Here is a 20,495-nt window from a genome sequence, read left to right as displayed (position 1 = left end):
GACTAAGAGAAAATATGAGAGAGAAATTATTCAAAGGTGAGAGATCACACTTTACCTTCTAGAATGAAAATTCAAAATTTAGAGAATCTAAATTTATAAATAATACCTTAATTTCTAAATATAATAAAACTTGTATTTTAACGAAGGATAACATAAAAAGTCAAACATTACCTAACATAAGATATAACAAAAATAAACATTAATAAATTTACAAAATTAATAAAAATATAGCTTAATTTCGTAAATATAAAATCTAAAAGGATAATTTTTCATATATCAAAATTAGTCATAGTCATAACAAGTTCTCGGTTTATCATTTTTTCATACTGCCTTCGAATTAAATACGATTTACAAAATAAACAAAAGTAATAACATTTATCCATGACTATGTAAAATTTCATCTTCATTTTATCACATCCAGCAACAATGTGTTGATTTTTTTTAGGTATAAAATGTATTAATTTTTAAATATACTTAATTTATGCTATTTTATTCTTTATTTTTTTACATGCTCATTATTAATTTGTATCTAATTAAGTCTACATAAGTTTTTGTTGCAAAAATCACAAGAAGGAGAAGACATTTAAATCAAACCCAATCTTACTATTCTTGACATTTTTTTCGCTGTTCTAACAATCCTGAAACTCTCATTCCCTTTTTTTTTTTGGGCACGTGAAACTCTAATTCCTTAAACCCACTAACAATGTATACATACTTGGTCCAACTTATTTTCTCCATAGTCCATTTCCTATACAATAACGGTTACGAAACCCACATCCAAGGCCCGTTACGGGCTTCCCTCCTTATGAGTTATGACCACTTAGCACGGCTCCAAGAACTCCCAGGCCCACAACGCCTGAAACACCTCTGTCGAGCTGCTCCTCTACAACTATCAACACACCACTTGTCATGACAACTTTTAACAACACAAAATCTCTTCAAATTTGTATAACATTACCTCTGTACGCTATAATTTTCCAAGAAGATAATGATAAAGAGAATAAGAAAAAGAGTTTGAAGAGAGAGAATTCACCAAAAGATCGAGTAGACAATAATGAAATTTTTTACAACAGTTATGTCATTATAGCGACAGAATGACGTAGCCATAGCAAAGAATTCTATTATTATATCTGTTCGATTTTTTATTAAATTCTCTCTTTTCAAGTGCTCTCTGTCTCACTCTCTTTGTCAATATCTTCTTTTAGAATTTTAATTTTTCTGAGTTACTTTTAATTTTTCTAAAACAATAGTGAAATAAAAAAAACCACATTTTTTCACTTCAAAAATTGATAAAAAAAAATTGGATTTTGTGCTTTTGGGAGTGAGATTTCCTATAATTAATATTAGGTTTGTGTACAGTTTGTAATAGGCAGTCAATATAAAAAACAAATATCATAGCATATCTGATAGTGTTTTATTTTTTATATATATATTTATTTTGATCCTTATATATAATAGGGCAACTAACTCAGTATCGGTTTATGTATAGAAAAATTATCTATAAATAATAATAATAATAATAAATACCTTTTAATAAAATTTTAATTTACAATAATTTTGATGACAATATCAAAAAAAATTATTGTATAATTAGTGTTTAGTATTTTATTATGTATGATATGGTAGGTAAAAATAAAAAATAAATATAAAATATTAGTCATGTATGTTTTATTGCTATTTTTTATTTGCTACTCCTACTAGAATTTTCTTTTCTTGTAATGAGATCTAGAACTTGTTGTACTATCCAAAAAAAAAAATTAACAAATCATATAAAAATAAAATCAAAATAGAATTAAAACATATTTCATACCACACATAATGTTAAATACAAATTTAATAATAAAAATAGAGTGGTAAAATATATATAAAAAAAATCCTATGATAGTAGCACAATGGTCTCCTTTATAAATAGTTTTATTTTGATGTAAACTTTTATTTTGATATAAAAAATAGTATAAATTTTTTAAATGGTTTTATTTTGATATAGCAATCAAACCAATGTTCCTTTATTTTTTATTTTTTATATTAAGTTGTAAGAAAATGTAATACTTGAGAAAATAAAATATCTTAATTCTTTAATTTGAAACTTATTTAAGATCAAGTTAAACATATAATTATCGTAAAAATTGTGATTAAGTTAAATATTTTTACTTTATATTATACACTATATACTACCAGGGTATATAAAACGAATTCTTAATTATAATTTAAATAAGATAATTAATTTTAAAATATAATTTTATTGTTCTCTCTCCTTGATGTAATATAATAATTATATTTCAAATATAAATTAATTGTATTTTGTTATATCTAAAAAACTATCTGCTAGCTAACATACACCAAGATATGAATACATTTTATCAAAAAGAAAATAACATAGAAAATTATTAGAACAAAAATATGAAGATCATTAATACTTTGTCTTTGTTACATACTATTCTGTACGTAATTAAATACTATATCATCTTCTAATGTAGTCCTCAATGAGTTAAAGTAGAGTTGCATGCTTGGACATACCAAATTATATATATATTTTCAAACCTTCAATTTTTGAAAGCAGTATTCTTTCAGAAATTGTTATAATCATTTGCAGTTTTTGGTTAATAAATTTTTTTCAAAAACCGCTATTTCTATAGTGGTTTTGTTCAGCACAAAATTCGACCGTTACATTTTATAGTAGATTAGTTCAATTAAAAATTATTACACTCGATAGCAATTTCTATAAATATAAAAAAATTGTAATTTTTTTACTGTATTAAAAAGTTATAATCGAATAAATTTAATTTTCAAACAATTTATTTAAATAATTTATCCTAAATAATGAGTAACGTCTGGAATTAACATTATATCTATCAATTTCAGTCAATATAATAATAAGGGCAATTTACGCATCTAAATTGTTTGAGCCCCAATATTACGCAAATACATTGTTTCCAAATTCAATACGCAAATGCATTGTTTCACTATTTTATGTAAACCACTACTGGCAGTAGCGGTTTATAGGTGTGCATAAACCGCTACTACCTGCCGCGGTTTATGTGTGGGAGTGTGTGAGTGTAAACCGCTGCTGCCAGCAGCGGTATACGTGCGTGTGTGTGTGAGTGTAAACCGCTACTGGTAGTAGCAGTTTACGTGTGATGGGCTGAATAGGTCTGCCTATATAAACCATAGAGGGACCAAATGTGGAGAGGTAGAGTGTTATTCACAAATGGAGGGGGAGGATAGTTTTGTGGCTCTGCTTCACTGCTCTGGAAAAATTCAAAAGAGCAAAAGACATGGTGTAAAATTCACAGATAGAGAACCACTTAGTGTTTTTATCTGATTATCGAATACGTTGGCGGAGATTAAGTAAAGCATATTACGGAAGCTCGGTACGTGTGGGACGAAGTGGGTAAAAAAATTATTTTACAAGATTCCCATTGATGTTATCTCAACTGGTGTGAGATATGAGACCTTCGTGATCGGGTCGGATGAAGACTTGCAGGTCTTGTTTCACTGCAGGCGTAGTTTTCCGGAGGTGAGGGTAACTGAGCTGTTTGCGAAGTTGAAAGATGGTGTGAATAGCTCTGGGGCATCGGCACCTAATCCTCAGTCGACCCCAGCTGGTGGTGCATCAACATCGATGCCTGTGTTAGCAGTGGCAGTTCCGAATGTGGAGCCCGAACGTGCTGGGGCTGTTCATGCATATGTTGGTCCTGTTGTTCCTAATTTTGAATGCCATGCCGGACCGGATCGAGTTGAGAATGCACTGTTTGATGATGATTCGGATGAGGAGCCTGTCGATATTGGTGGGGAAAGTGATGATGATATTCCAAGAGGTAGACGTTCAGCCCATGGAGGTTCCGGTTCTGCAACACAGAAGTACCCTCCCCACCTCTCTTCTTTGAACTTGGAAGCCATCGGCCAACAGCAGAATGCTGATGCAAACTCACCAAGGCAACCACTCACAGCATCCCCATCCACAGGCAGCCCTAGCTGAAATGCCACGTCATGCAATGTCACTGTGCATTCTCCGAAAGGCATGTGGAATGTATGCGTCTCAGGACGCCACCTCTCAACGAACGCACTAACAAGTGGCTCATCCAACCAGAACCATTGGCTGTTTAGCCTTGCCAAATGGAATCCAGCCCTCTCTAAATACGGGATGATCCTTTCATGCATGGGCATATTCTGTTGCCGTCTCACACTGTATATACACCTAGTGTGCTGCACAGAACAATAAAGAAAAACAGAGTCCAATTAAATTCTCCTATCCTTGAACAAATTCCCATATCTAACCGTATACGAATACCTTAAACCATCAACAAATTCTCCTATATAGTATTAAAAAAAATTCCCTAGTCACGATAGGGAAAATAACAACACACATACTTTACTAAATAACATCCAGAAATTTTAAAATATTGTAAAGCTTTAAAATTTAAAACTTCATATCATACAAATATCCTAAACAAACTATAATAATTCACTAACGTCAACTATCCCTTTCCCTAGACTAAACCAACACCATGTAGCATAACATTCATTGAAGGGATTTGAAATTCAGGTAACTAGGAATATTTATAACTTACCAAGAAAAACTCAAAATACTAAACCAAAATCAGTGAACTAACATGCTAGCATGCGAAGCCTAATTTCAAACTAGAGGAAATAATCTATAAATTCTAATTTGTCTACCTAACCTACCATTTTTCTGACTAACATATGCAAAGCCTGGAAAAAAATAAATGTTAACTAACCTCGTCACCAATAGAACCGGCAATATGCGCAACACCGTTCAGTCGGTACAGGGTCCTGTCTGCCATGATAACTCGCCAGAAGTCGCCACTGAGAAACCTCGGGCCCGCTCACAACTTGCTCTGACCTCTCTCTAGAATTTTCTCTCTCTAAAAAACTCCACAAACCATCTAAATGCATAATCCGCGGCTACAACCACGGTTTATATAGGCAAAACATCACACATAAACCGCTACTGGCAATACAGTTTACACTCACACACACACACACACACACACACACACACACGCGTAAACCGCTACTACTCACACACACACACACACACACACACACACACACGTAAACCGCTACTGCCAGTAGCGGTTTACAATCACACACACACGCATGTAAACCGCTGCTGGCAGCAGCGGTTTACACTCACACACTCTCACACATAAACCGCAACAGGTAGTAGCGGTTTATGCACACCTATAAAATAGTGAAACAATGCATTTGCGTATTGAATTTGGAAACAATATATTTGCGTAATATTGAGGCTCAAACAATTTAGATGCGTAAATTGCCCTAATAATAAATTATCGAATAATATAACAGATTAAATTGACTAAGAAGAGACCTACATCTATAAATGGCACCAAGCATGTCAACGGTATAAAGTAGATCATGGTTCAAAAGTTCAACATAGCTAACAATCCAAGCTTCGACATGTTTGTATGATCATTCTTTAATTTTTATTTGAAAATCAAATTGTGATTTTGGGCAAAAACATTTAGACAGAAATTTTTGCCCAAGTCGTAGTTTAAAATTTGACAATCATGTATCAAATGGAGTAAAAGGAAGTCAGACGCTTAACCTAGCAAAGAAGCAGTCATAGGCGTAAAAGAAGGGTCGTTCTAAATCTACTAAACGGGGGAAACACACTCTCTCCTTTGAGTAAGGTGGCTCTAACACATAGTTTCTCTTCTCTTTTTTATTCTCACAGATGCTATGCACTACAAAGGAAACGGGGAATTGCGGCGCTTTTTAGAGTGATTTGCAGCGATTTTAAGCCGCCGCGAAACGGAATTCCAGCAGTTCGTTAAACGTCGCCTATTAGAAGTTGGTTATATGATTTAGCGGCGATTCTAAGAAACCGCTGGCACAACCGCTACAAATCAGATAATTGATTTTGCAGCGGTTTTAAAACCACCGCAAAACTAGGGGTGTAATCGGTTCGGTTTGGTTCGGTTTTGGACCGAAAACCAACCGAATCGACCTGATCGGTTGTACATTGATACCAACCATTCGGTTGGCTGCTGTTTGAACAACCGAACCGAACCAACAGCGGTTTGATTCGGTCGGTTTTTTCGAACAGCTCATAAGCAGCTTATGAAAAATTAGCATTTTTAATTATATACAGCCATATATATATATATATGCACTTATGTAGAACAAAACCATTGGATAACAACTTCAACATCTTGCACCAAACATATAGACTATATTATAAATAGACCATATTTCAAAGTCTTAAACTAAATTCAAAGGGGCAATTAGTGTAGAACCGGCACAAATATATACACTATATTATAAATTGACCTTTGCAATGTGAAATATCAAATGTCACGATATTTCATGCCACAGTTGAAGCCTTCCTCAACTTGCAGTTCTGTTACATCTTAGAGACTTAAAAAGACACAATAAAAGTTCCAAACAAACTATTAAACTAAGACTAAGGCATTAAATTATTAAGTAAGACAACTACCATGCATTCTTATTATTAATAACTTCATAATAATATAATATGTTACCATGATATACATACAAAAATCTGGTGCCAAAATGCTCTTAGTTTTATATAGTTTCCACAACTGGTGACACGGAAACACCACCACTTGCCAAAATGCTCTTTACTGTTATAGCCACATTTTTTAGCTTTTCAGTACACTTAAAACATGGTAAAAGACAAATTTTCTTGTAGTAATATAACCGAAAAAAAAAAAAAAACTGAAGATGGATTATGTTTTACAAATGTAACCTTAACTACTTCATGTATTAGAGCATCAATTCCATAAGTAATCTGCAGAATCTAGCATCATGATCTTAACAAGTTCTCTAATCTGACTGCTCAAAGAATTGCATTTATTATTGGTTGCATATTTCACTGTCAGTGATTTTTGGTATCAATATTAGTGTGGAAATGAGATACAAGAACTTGATTTTTAGGAATAAAAGATACAAGAACTTGATTTGATAAACATTCAACCAGAATTCGAGAGAAAATGAGATAGAGGAAAACTGATATCATTCATGGTTGATAAATTGGAAAGCTACCCTATACAAGTGGACAACACTCACAGAAAATAAGAAATAACCAAAACAAAAGTAAATTGGAAGAAATTAAAAGATAAGAAACTCACATAACAGTACCACAATATCAAGCTCAATATCACTAAAAATCCCACTAAAAATATAAATCAAGCACAACATCAGTAAAAATCACACAAACAGAATTTAAATCAAGCACAACATCACTAAAAATCCCACAAACAGAATTTCTAAAAACAGAAGCACAAACAGAATTTCTAAAAACAATTATTCAGGTTAAATCAAGCATAATATCACTAAAAGTCCCACTAAATCAAGTACAAATATCACTAAAAATATTGCAGACTAGGATTTTGTTGACAATATATACATTAATTACTGTAAAAAAAATTATAACCAAGCACAAACTCTAGCCTCCAAAGAAGACATTGTTCAGTTGCTTTTTGCAGGAGAGGGCTTGGTGAAGAAGACTGGATTGCTGGTCGGCGACGGACTGCTGCTCGGCGACGGACTGGTTGGAGTGCTGCTCGACCCTAGTCTTAATTCTCCATCGTCACCCCTAAGGAATAACACAGCATCTCCAGACACAAGCTTCTTCTTGTTCACAAATGCACTCCATCCAGTTGTGAGCAAATGTCTCCGTGGCTGCCCTGCTCATAAAAAGACAAGAAATGATTACTCCGCGCATGCAGACACATAAGAATGGTAATGAATGAGATACCTCTGTATATATGTCTAAACCTCCATTCAAGGCCATGCAAATCCTTCGCCACAAGCTCTTGTGAAGGCCTCTGTTGACTGTAATCCTAAAGTGAGCAATAAAACATAATTTCAAATTGTTATAAAGATAATGAACGAACAAAAGTCTTAGATCTGCTAACTTCACCACATCAACAGAACATTTAGAGGATCAGACTTGACTGCAGCATATAAAAGTAGGATACATTATTTGAACAGTTCTCTTTGACAAGGAGAAAGGAGTGCCTCAAAGTTCATAATTTACCAGAGGAGGAAAGCAATCTTCAGCTGCTCGACGAGGCACAGAAAATCCACCATGAGTGCTAGTGTCAGAAGCAGTAAGAGTCTTGCAAAACATATGGGGTGTTGTTGACTTCACCACAGCTTCAGTATCATCTTCACCATCAGCATCAACTACCCCATGCCGCAAGTTTTTCTCCACTTGCTACAATTATAGTAACCAAGTTCAAGCATCCTTTTTTTGTTTTTTGAATAAAAGAAATCAACTAATAGAGATGCTTCAGTTAATAGTAAACACATATCTTTCCTTTCCCTTTCACTCTTCTAACAAGAAACTTTGTACTTCTCTTTTACCAGTTAGAAAGTAAAGTTGAAGAGCTAGGTAACATAGACAAATACACAGGTACCATTGTGTACTTTTTGTGTTATTTGGTTCCCAGAAACATGACACGCAGCTAAATTAAGCAAAGCTTAGTCAATCTTACTTTTAATTGACCCCTAAGGTCTAGGCACTGAGTAGTACTAAAATGTTGAGAGAATTTGAAGTATGTTTCTCAATGTCTTCTTCAAATCTAAACTAAAACAAATTAAGATCATAAATATCCTAAATTCATAATTCAGAATTCATAGTCGTGTATAAATCTCACCTCACTTTCAGGAACCAACAAGACCTGGCAATAGACTTCATCACTGCCTTCCTCTGCCTGCTCAGAAAAAGAACAAACATTTCATGAAATTTTCAACAGAAGCCAAACTAAAACTTCGAAAGAGAAAGAATCACACAAGTGCTTATTAAATCCATGAAAATAAAAGGTTGAACTCCTCCACTTTTCACTGAGGAAAACTAGCAAACAGTTTGTGTGCATATTCTATAAAAACAACAAAAATGCACAAGATAACAAGTTTATGCTATATCTAAGATTCTGGGAACAGAAAACAGAGTCAAGGAATAATTATCCTCCCCGATTTGAACAAGGAATAATTAAACTGTAGAGTACGAGACATGATTAGGGTCTAAACCCATTGTGTACATCTCCCTCAGTAGCACTGCCGCTTCATTTAATTTGCCATGCCTGCAAAGTCCACAGATAATTGAATTACAAGTAACCACATCAGGTATGATCCCGTTCATAATCATTCGCTCATACAGAGAAAGGGATTCTTCAATTCCACTATGCTTAGCATACCCATCAATTACTGTTGTGTACGCGGAAGGTGTTGGCTGCAAGTCTCTTATCTCAGCCTTAGTTTTAACAAAACGGTTTTTCAATTGACCAAATTCTTCATCATTCTGAAACCCCAAAATCTCACTGAGAAGAGACTCGGCCCTCACAATGTCGCCCATCTTACAAAAAGCTTTGAGCAAAGTATTGTAGGTAACAATATCAGGCCTGATGCCACCCCTCCAGCCGTTCTCCATCAAAACCAAGGCATGATTCATCAGTCCTGCTTCACAATACCCATCAATCAATGTGTTGAGGCCTATAACATCTTCTGGAATACCCCCATCAACTAAATTGTACATCACCCACTCTGCATATTGAACCAATCCAATTCTGCAATACCCCTTAACCAGGATCTTGCAGGTAATTGAATCAACACATATCCCTCTTTTCAGCATCTCAGACAACAAACCAAACCCCTGATCTTCCAATCCTTGCACACATAAACCCCAAACCACAGTATTATACGTAACAGTATCAACATCATTGCTCCTAAGATACTCTAAAGCCAAATCCAATTCTCCAACTTTGCATAAAGAATGAACCAATATGTTGACACTAAAAACATCAGGCACAACACCACGGAAGACCAAAAAATAAAACAGAACCTTTACTTGAGAAACAAAACCAGAAGCATTGAATTCATACAAGAGCCTATTCCACAAAGGCAAAACAGGAACAAGACCAAGTCCACACATGGAAGAGAAAGCACAAGAGGCTTTGCAAAACCTGCCACAGACCACGTAGAGGCAAATAAGGGTGCAGAAGAAGGAAGCGTAGAGATGGGTCTTGGTGGGTGGGATCAAAATTGAATCTTTATGGGAAAAGGAGGAGAATATTCTGATGGGAGGGGAAGTTCGGGGAAAAGTGGGAGCTAAACAGTGTGAGGTTGCGGCCATGGAAGAGACACGGAGTGCTTCAGATTCTTGCATAGCACGGGCTTGTTCACCTTCAGGTTGCGCTTTAGCGGCGGTGAGAGAAGGTTGAGTCAGCAGCCACGCGACTCCACGGTGAGACAGCGGCGCACGGTGGAGCAGAGAACAGGGTTCCACTCTCCTTTCACGGGTTCTCCACTATATATTTTGGGTAATTTGAAGTTTTGAACTGATTTTGGGTGAAATTGGGTTAGGGTTAGCTGCGGGGCTTCATCGAATCGACGCTATCCAAATTGAATATGCGTCACATTGGAGAGATCGGACGCCAATCACAATTATCTTGGCAAATTGCTGCACAATAGAAAAACCGCAAGCAATTTCTGGCCGCTATCCTCCGTGTTTCCTGTAGTGATGGTGTCTACGGAATTCTTCATAATACTCACTATCAGTAACAAGGATACAGCAAAGAACAATATTATCTACCCAGATACGAAGATTTGGAGAAACTTTGGTCCGCATATTCTTAATAACATGGCGAGATATAAAGGCTACACCTACAAATACAAAAAATAAAGAAGACTGTTACTAAATAAATCGGACATCATCCCAAAGAGGCCGGGTAAAACATCAAAACCAAAAAGAAAGCTACTCTTTTAAAATTCTTCTTCTGCACAAAAATCAAATGTTGCCACTTCCCACTCAGCAGTACATCAAAGCAATACCATTAGGGACAATACAGATGTACAATCAACAGACCCAGCTAGAAAAGTAAAAGTTTTACCAAACTAAGCCTTAGTCTAGGTCAGCTTCTGTCAGACCTGCTGACCAGTGATGGTCTTAATGCAGACTTTGGAGGATCACACTTCCTGGAGGAGATTAACATCATCATGCAGGAGGATGAGGAACCATGTCAGAGATCACATGTCATCGGTCCCAGTCACACCTAGATGTGGACCTGAATGAACCTCCGTCAAGCCCGATGCAGGAGCATTTTGCTTTGGGTAGTATTCCTCCATTCGCCTACACAGCTGCCCCACAAGCTGTTGTAGAACCATCTAGGCCACCCCCACATTCTGAGGCAGGACCATCTAGGCCACCCCCACAGGCTGCACAAGAGGATGATGCAGACAAAGACGGAGAAAAGGATGAGGTGCTGCTTGTCCAGAGACGCCACAGGATCTGGCGCCCTCGACGCTACTTCACAGGGTCGCCTCTTATTTGTATTTACAGATTCACTTCTATCTAATGCTTTTGCAGATGAGGGTTACGCGGAAAAGTTGCTGTCCTACTTGTTTTTTGTTTATATCTATTATTTACTATATTTTTATCTTTGAATTTTGAATTAGTAAGACACTTGTCAACCATTCAAATAAAACACTTGTCTACTACAGAATGTATCATTTGTTGATCAATTAGCCTATAAACTTGTCAAGCATTGAACCTACTACTACTCTCCTATTATATATTAATAGATAATAGATGCTGTGAATGTTCAAATCCAAAATCTTCACCTATCGATCAAAGCGTCCTGAACAAGTATTCTAGAACCTATAACTATTAATAGAACCCACTAATAAAGAAAGACAAGAACTATTATATATAAAAAAGGAAGAGTCACGGGATGTTTATGATTCTAAGAGCCTACTAACACATCAAGCAATCAATTAAACAAGTTTAAAAGTTTAAGTCATAAGTTATTGTTAGCGGTCATTAACGATAAAATTCCAATAAGTTCAAGGAAACACATTCCAAATGGCTACCACAACAACAACAACTAAGCTACATTCTTCCCTTCAATGTCTTCGTCTCCAACAGCAAACCTGTTCAAAGGGTTAAAAGTAAACAAGGAAAGTTCAATGGATAGGTTCAGGAAGTTTGAGACAGTATAATATAAGCAAAGAAGATAGAGAAAGGCGCATGCTCACATGTGGAGTTGGGAATAGGGACCAAGTTTTAAATCACCCTTGGATTCAACCTCGGCAGAAAAAATACCTTCAATTTGGAGCTTTACTCTCGCATAAGGAACAAAGTCAGGAAGATCATAGTCTAGACATGGTTCCATGAAGATACAGACCAGACTTTCTTTCCGGGTGCAATGACAACAGAAAACATGCAACACCAGCAGAGTATCATCAAGACCACCTATATGCAGATCTGCCAAGACGATCTTCTTAGACAAGTCGTACACGTACCAAGTAGCGGCGAAATCAATAATGAGTAGATAATCAGTGGATCCCAAGCGAAGGAGTTTCCTAGGAACGTACACATCATCACGAATTGGCGGAAACCGGCACTCAATGGGTTTCCAGATGTTTGCTTCAACATCATATGACATGAGTGATTGTTGCCTATCATCAAAAAAATACAAGAAAAGGAGGGTCTTGTGATTCTTAGTGCTGTTGTCCTTCCACAGAAAATAACATTGAAGATCCATATATCCTTGAAAAAAGTCCTTATAAGTCACTTCCCTTCTATCCCAGTAATCTGATTTTGGGTCGTAGATCTCAACCCAATCAGCCCCAAAGATTAACAACTTGCCATGGTATGGGACTACTAAAGTTCCGTTCTTGAATGTGTTACCACGTATACTCGAAATCCAAGTAGAGCCATCATTCTCGAGGCACCACAAATTTTTGGGGTAATAAACGTCCGAGCCTACCTGATATTTTTTTGGAAGAATCCAATGCACCATACCACCTGCGAAGTACAAGACACCACCAACGGAACAGAATCCTAGAAACATTGGTAACCTTTCATCAACTCTTATACTTTTGGCAAGAGGCCATTGAGGAGCAACAGGATCTGCTTCTTCAAGATCAACAGAGCCATTCTTCATCAAGTTCGCCTCAGTGACAGTTAACATCCTGCGTGTGTAGGTCGTATATACCTCTTCCTCAAAATTTTCCACAAAAACATAGAATCGCTGCGGCATGAGTAGCTTTGGATCGGAACAAGAAACATCCTGAAATTTGGGAAACAACTATATTATCCAAGATAATATTAAATCAAGAATTAGTTTAGAACAATTAACTGATTCAATTGGCAGGTGTGTTGATAAGAGGATGCAGAAACCGACCTCAGGTTCAGATTCCTCACACTTGCCATCAGACACTGTATCTTCCAAAACTGCACCTTTCAAAATCCCAACAGCCCTTTGCCACCAGTTGTCAAAATCAAAATCATTGTTGAATTGAGTAGCGTGACCCAAATCCCTAATGTGATTGGCGGCTTTAGCCATCAAATTCTTGCCATCTTCGGAAAACCTACCGACCACACCAAACGCACTGAAAGTGCAAGCCTTCACAGCAAACACTTCACCCTCAAAGCTCCTTACTCTCTCCTTGAGCCACTCGGCGAACTCCTCTGCTGCGATACGTAGGATGATGTCTTTCGTGATGATAGGCCCTCGTAGCGGATATCGGTTCCAATGTTCCGCAGTTGAAGCAACGATAAGGACGAGGTTCTCCTTGGCTAGGTCTTCGGGTTCGTAATCAACCGTATCTACGAGATCTAAAATAATACCGTTTGAGGCTAACATATCGCGTAGTTGCTGCGCCAGGGCTTTTGACGTTCTGATTCGGGAAACGAATAGGATCTTACCACATGGACATTCGCGTTCGGATGGTGGACAGAGCGTTGTAAGGTCCCCGATGTGGGGGCTTTGAAGGAGGCTCTTGCGGCGACCCTTGTACAACATGATTAGGGCAGCAGCTGAGGCGGCAGCCGCGGTGAATAAGAGAGAGGATACCGTCATATCCACCGGTAACGAAGAAAACGGTAAGTTTTATTATTGGCTTTTCTTTTCCGTGTTAGGGTTTTTTTTTTTTTTTTCCAGTTGAAGAAACTAGGAAAGTGTATCGATGGCAAAACGGGGAATGAGGCAAACAGAATAAAAAGGAGACGGGCAAATGTGCAATACGCTATATTTTAAAGGTGATGGGGTTTTTGGTCATTTTGGTGATAGGCATTTTTTTAAACCAGCAAGATCTGTAGGCTGATAAAATTAACCAGGAAAAATTGAAATTGATTGTATACTCATAAAAAAAGATGGCCTTTTGCAAAACGGTCCTATTATACATTTAAATTTTGTTGGTAATTAAGTCTAATTAAGTTAGTCCAAACCTAATAAAAATTATTTTTATTAACGTGTATATATCCGTGTTTTACTAACCCAAACTAATCAGATATACAATGTGCTTACATAACTTCACGGATAGAATGAAACAAGCACACAACACATTGATTGAATGAAATATAGCTGATTAGCTGATTTTAACTTTGGCGTGGACGAAGAAAAAAATAAACTAAGTACAGCTCCTACCATAAATAAGAAGCGGTCTTCAGGTAGTTGAAAACAAATGGAATCAGAGACTCAGTTACTAGTTTATTATGCACGCAGAAGATAACTACAATGCCTGCACTCTATTTTAATAATAACTGCTAATATAATAAAACAAAAAGTTATGCGACTATATATTTTAGGAAAATTATCTCATGTACCAGTCGAAAAGAGAGGAACATGGTATGATAGGTACGAACAAGTTGCCAAACTTATTGTTATCGTGTAGTGAAGTACTAAATGTTAAAAAAATCCTTGAATTTGATAATGAATTGACGACTTGACGTAAATGACCAATTTGAGAACAAGAATCGATGGCTAGTTGGTTTCTGAAGTACATAAAAACAAAATCAACTTTTAAATATTTTATTTATCAAAAATATCTTTTATTATAATTAATAACTATAATTTTATATCTTTAATTTTATTTTTTTTCTCCAAATCCTTAATTTTTCTCTAAATCTTAATTTTTTCTCTAAATTCTAAACCTCATATCCTACTCATCTAATCCCCTTCACATTTATATTTGTATATTCCTTTAATGTTTTTCTACACCTATTCTCATTTTAATTTAAGACAAAACACATTTTAAGATTATTCTTTACTAATTTTACACCTTCTGATCTATAGATATATCATTTTCATTCTATTCAATCCAAATTAAACACTGATATTCAAAAGAATAGAGTTCATATTGTTATTGGTATTTTGTTAGTATTGCTCTCTAATTCTTATTATTCCGTTAGAAGAACTCCTCAAATTGTCATATTTTATTGTATTTGATTATTAATTTTAGTTACACATTTAATTAATCATATAAGATGTATATACAAATTAATTTAAGTTTGACTTACAGGAATTAACGTGAAGCTTTAAGAGTATTGATTAATTCAAAGTAATTTTAAAGTTTTATTTTTTAATTATTTATTTGTGATTAATTATAAATTTATTTTCTAATTTTTTGTTTTCTATTTTTACAAAGTTATATTGTTTTTATAATTTTAAATTTTTTTAATTTTTTGTTTGATTAGTATTTATTAGTATTTTAATAAGTTTGATTTCTATGACACTGATTTTATTGATTAGTTAGTTCTTACTTTTTTGTTTTGTATTATTAAAAATACTAATAAAAAATTACATATAAATATAATTTTGATATTGTCTTATTTTATAATTACACAAAATAGCATGCTTCCAAAACTAATTTCTAAACTAACTAATGAAAAAATTCAACTGACAAATAACTGAAAAAGCTAGATTAAATTATTATACTACCAAAGTTTTTCTTATTTTATGTGAGGAGAAAATTATTGCTAAAAATATGTCTCCTACACACTTTAATAGAGAAAATTTAAAAAACATAGTAACTAAGTTCAAGAATATCACATGTCGTTCAAGAATATTATTGTTACATGAAAACTAATTGAATAATTATTAATTATTAGAATAAAACTCTACATTCAAGCAAATTTTCTAACCAAATCAAACTGAGTTATTATAACCGCTTTTTAAATCATGCGTCTTCTCTTTCTCCGTTTCCTTCTCCTTTTCCTTCTCTTTTTCCTTTTCCATTTTCTCCTCCTCCTCCTCCTTCTCCTCCTCCTCCTCCTCCTCCTCCTCCTCCTCTTTCTTTCGTTATCGTCATTATCAATAACACCAACATTTTGCTAACATCTTTATTGGTTCTGATTTTTTCTGGTACCATCATTAAATAATATTGGTTTATTTCAGTTCATTTGTGTGCTAATTGATAGTGTTAGCTTTTCTCTTTTCTACTCTGTCCTGTTTTCTTATATTCATGAGATAAAATGAAATTGTCTCATAAATTTTTCGCCGCTTAGTTCAAATAGTTTTAGACAGCAAGTTTGTTTTAAAAGGGTTATTACAGTAACTTAAAAGAATGTCATAGATTCAACCCCCTTCTCTAACTCTTCTACAACCTTCACTAACCTATGTTTAATTATATATTTTAGACTATGTTTGATTGATTAGATAGAGTTGGACAATATTTAATTATATATTTTAAACAATATTGGTTTTATTATTTTATTTTAAAAAATTTGGTTGATCATTATGTATATTAGATATTTAGAATTATAAATACTTTAATGTTTATGAATTTAATTATAATTTTTTATATCTTTAGAAATTATAAATTTATTGAAATACTCATGAAATTATATATTGTTTATTTTAATGGTTTAATAATTTTTCAAAAAGAGAAAAAGAGCCCGTCAAACTGCCATTAAGTAGGACGGGATAGAAATTTAGGACCGTTTCAATAGACGGAAGAGGAATTAGTCCGCCAAATAGTGATCTTGCCACCCCTAAAATTTATTTTCTTAATGAATGTTAATTTTGTTGTGAAATTCTATATTTCATTTAAAAATGTAGCATAATTGAGTCTAATTCCTACATTTTGAAATGAATTTACTCAAAAAGATTTAAAATATAAATCACCTTTTTTTTACAAAAATTTTTTATTAACATAATTAGTAGTGCTTACTTGAATAATTATATTTAGATTCTAATGATATTAAAGTCAACCTATTTTATTGTCTTACGCCTTCAAAAAATTTACAAGACCGACATAAAAATGTAACAAGTTATATATTTTACTAATAATGTACGTCAGTGATTGATCTTTTAATATTTAAAATAGTAAAAAACTTAAATCTGTAATTTTTTAAAAACATTAAAAAGATACAAATTTAAAATTGACCTTAAACATAAAGATTTGTATTAAAAATAGCTTATAAATTAAATAAATTATTTTATAATTAATTTTTTAATTATAAAAATATTTATTTTTAAAAATAATGATAGAAAATTTTTTATTATAAAAAAAATTAAATCACTTTTTCTAATATCATGATTTAGCATTTATGCAAATTAATGACTTATTCATCTTGGTGATATATTCGTTAACCTTTATTGAGATTGGAAAATAATATTCTTATTTAGTCATATTTATGATATGTTATCATATTATTTTTAGTGATAAAATTTTTACTGTTATTAAAATTAATTATTCATTTTTTTTAAATATTGATATCTAAAATTTATAAATTAAACAAATGATTTATTATCGTACACTTAATTATAGTTTACAATTAAATACTATTTAAATTTATAAATATAAATGTTAAAATTTGTAATTGGATTCTTTGATTTATATCCAATTAATTGAAATTCAAATGGTTTTCATTTAATCATTGATTTCTTCTAGTTTAATTTTTTTCCTAATACCAACTAAATTTAATATAATATGATTTTAATTGTGAAACTTATGAGTTATTGATTAATTTAAGAAACAAAGAAGAAAGTTAGGAGGAATAGAGGGAAATTGATGTATATGAAATGTGTAAACCCCGATTAAATTAGTAAATAATTAGTCAATAAATTAGTTTTTAATAAGGAGGATTAGAAATGTGAATATTATATCAAATTAGGATAGAGCTCATCGAAACGAGAATTTTGACACCAATTTCGAAGAAAATGATCCAGAATTGAACCGAACGGGCCGAACCAGTTGAACCGGATCTAAACCGAACCCTTGGGCCCAACCAGCCCAGCATGTTTAAGTGAAAATTACGGTTTCTTCCTCCCCATTTCAGCAAATGATACGCTGAAACCATAGCAGGGGAGAGAAGAGAAAACCTTCCCTAACCTTACGTTACTTTCCAACGCATGTAACTCCTCCGTCCGAGCTCCGATTGCCGCACCGTTTGTGGCCACACGTTTACCGCGTCGAGCTTTACGTTTCTATTGGAACAATTTCATAGGTAACTTGTTTAATCACTCTCAACCTTCTCTTCCCCCAATTTTCGAATTTTAAGTAGGAATGTTGAATTTCTTTGATTTCTGATGTTTTAGGATCCAATTAGCTTGAGAGAAACGTTCACTCTTGCTTATGTGAAGCTTGGGTAAGGTGAGGATATGATAATTCTATTTTATTTTCTTTGAATTTGAGTTTTGAATATTAAATTGGATATATATGTGTTATAAATGTGTATTAGGTTGAAAATAAATATTTGGAGCTTGAAATTGTGAATACTAGAACTTGGAGGAAGCGGATTAGATGAGGTTTTGATGGCTGAGTTCTTTTAGAAAAATTGTCTTGGAATAATACTTGGGAATCGGCTAAGGTATGGTTTAGGTTTCTTACATTTAATATATAATGTTCTGTGAAAACTTAGGCTAGATGACCATAGGATAGGTTAGATTGCATGCATATATTTAATGCTTAGTATCCTGTTGATGAACATGGTTGGTTTGGTGCTTGTTGGTTAACTGGTGATTTGGTGAATTATTGATTTGAGGTATTTAGTGTTAAAAGCCTAGGATTTGTGAACTATGATTCTTAGTTGAATTTTGGTTGTTGGATTTGAATATTGTATGAGTATAATTGTTGATTTGAGGTAGATTTATTGTGGTGATTTGTTATGATGATGAGGAAGGGTATGTTGAATTGAAAAGAATGCAGGTTTGGACCCGAAAAGGGTGGCAAAGTCCGAGTTTTAGAGGAGATGCTGTCGAAATTTTATAAAAGTTAGAGATTTTGTTTATATGATTATTTAAAAGAGATTTAGATTTAAAAGTTATATGGTTTGATTTTAAGTTATTAAGAAAATGAGTATGTTTTAAGTTTGAAGTTTGATTCTTAGAAAAGAATGAATTATGTTTTGAATTGAAACTATTGATAGACGGAATGAGAGGTGTGATAATGAAGGATAAGGATTGAATATGTTTAATGTATGATGATGAATGAGATGCAATTGAGAATGATGTGGATGTTGATGAATTATAATTGAATTATTTATATGACTTATGAATTTGAATGATCTGAGATACGAGATTCCCTGGATTAAGTGTCGTGACTTGCCACCACGTGTACCAGGTTGAAAACTCGATACTCTGTTGACCCTACGATGTAAGTGTGACCAGGCACTATATAAATTCTCGGAAATGTTACCCCCATTGAGCAATATTAATTATTTGAGATAAAGCTATGCATAGACTCATGGGGATGCACGTCGGGGGACAGTCTAAGTACAATTCAGACTTGTCGGGTTGGCTGGATAACCGACAAATGAGCCTCATCAGCCGTAGGACAGGCATGCATCATCTGCATATTACTCGAATTACTTGTTTGTGCATTAGTTGGGTGTGCCTAACTGTATTTGCCATGTTAAATGTGTAATTGTTACTTGTTGTATTTGTAACTTTCTTGTGCTTGCTTATATCTGTTTAACTGTCTGTGAAATACTGAAGGAAGTGGAGGTATGGAGGAACGGCAATATGGGGTTTAGACTTAAGGTTAAGTTAAGTCAATTTTAGATACTCTTAGAAAACCACCTTTTATGGCTTCTGTTTAATACTTTAAGCTCTATAATCTGAGTGTCGGCGTTCTAGGATTGCCTCTGGCATTCCCAGGACCTTATATCTTATGTGTGTGGCACCTTTACCATACTGAGAACCTCGATTCTCATTCCATATATGTTGTTATTTTTCAGATGCAGTTCGGGAGTCATCTCGTTAGGCGTCTGGACTATTAAAGCGGAGGGGTTACTGGATAGTGTTGTTGTATAGTTTTGTTGTACAGTGGTGTATATATATGTACTTAGCTTTCTCTCTGCATAACTTGTTCTTTTTGATCCTCTTAGAGGTTTATGGAGAGGCAGGATTGTGTATATGTACTTTTGGGTTTTGGATATGTATGTATATATGTGTAAATATTCTCCGGCCAGTCTTGATTTGCAGGCTGAGTTAGGAGCTTGTTATTTTGTATTTTTGACACTCTATTCCTACTTCTGTTATCTTATGTTTGACAGTTATGGTTTTCTTAGCACGCAAGTTAACTCGTTCCTTGAGCGTTGCGCTTTTATCTCGCGATTTTTATTTCCCCTATTCTTCAAGGCTCCTAGCATATTATAATTTTTCTGCTATTATATGTACTCATTTTCTGTTAGAGGTTGTAATACCACACCACCTTCGTTTTACGACTTAAGCATAAAGCTTAGTGTGGTAGGGTGT

The 20,495-nt window shown here is 34.1% G+C and overlaps 2 protein-coding genes and 1 long non-coding RNA gene across 3 annotated transcripts; 1 reads left to right on the top strand and 2 right to left on the bottom strand.

Moving 5' to 3' along the window:
- Positions 1 to 7,298: 7,298 nt before the first annotated feature.
- LOC140179729 (auxin response factor 3-like) lies at positions 7,299 to 10,813 on the bottom strand. The gene is made up of 4 exons (XM_072219453.1): positions 8,670 to 10,813; positions 8,048 to 8,227; positions 7,766 to 7,850; positions 7,299 to 7,694 (listed from the first exon to the last, which is right to left on the bottom strand). Exons 2-4 carry the CDS (start codon positions 8,138 to 8,140, stop codon positions 7,477 to 7,479), a joined length of 396 nt encoding a protein of 131 aa, XP_072075554.1. The 5' UTR covers positions 8,141 to 8,227; positions 8,670 to 10,813; the 3' UTR covers positions 7,299 to 7,476.
- An 881-nt stretch (positions 10,814 to 11,694) lies between these two features.
- Positions 11,695 to 14,207, bottom strand: LOC140179728 (uncharacterized). The gene is made up of 3 exons (XM_072219451.1): positions 13,197 to 14,207; positions 12,046 to 13,082; positions 11,695 to 11,940 (listed from the first exon to the last, which is right to left on the bottom strand). Exons 1-3 carry the CDS (start codon positions 13,872 to 13,874, stop codon positions 11,895 to 11,897), a joined length of 1,761 nt encoding a protein of 586 aa, XP_072075552.1. The 5' UTR covers positions 13,875 to 14,207; the 3' UTR covers positions 11,695 to 11,894.
- Positions 14,208 to 18,069: 3,862 nt separating this feature from the next.
- LOC140179875 (uncharacterized) lies at positions 18,070 to 20,281 on the top strand. The gene is made up of 4 exons (XR_011873708.1): positions 18,070 to 18,244; positions 18,336 to 18,390; positions 18,479 to 18,607; positions 19,976 to 20,281. It is a non-coding gene; the product is annotated as an uncharacterized lncRNA (long non-coding RNA).
- Positions 20,282 to 20,495: the final 214 nt, after the last annotated feature.

The sequence above is a fragment of the Arachis hypogaea genome, chromosome 16, assembly GCF_003086295.3.
Source record: "Arachis hypogaea cultivar Tifrunner chromosome 16, arahy.Tifrunner.gnm2.J5K5, whole genome shotgun sequence".
NCBI lineage: Eukaryota > Viridiplantae > Streptophyta > Magnoliopsida > Fabales > Fabaceae > Arachis > Arachis hypogaea.
Note: the sequence above shows the minus strand (reverse complement) of the source record. Positions and strands in the feature narration are given on the sequence as shown.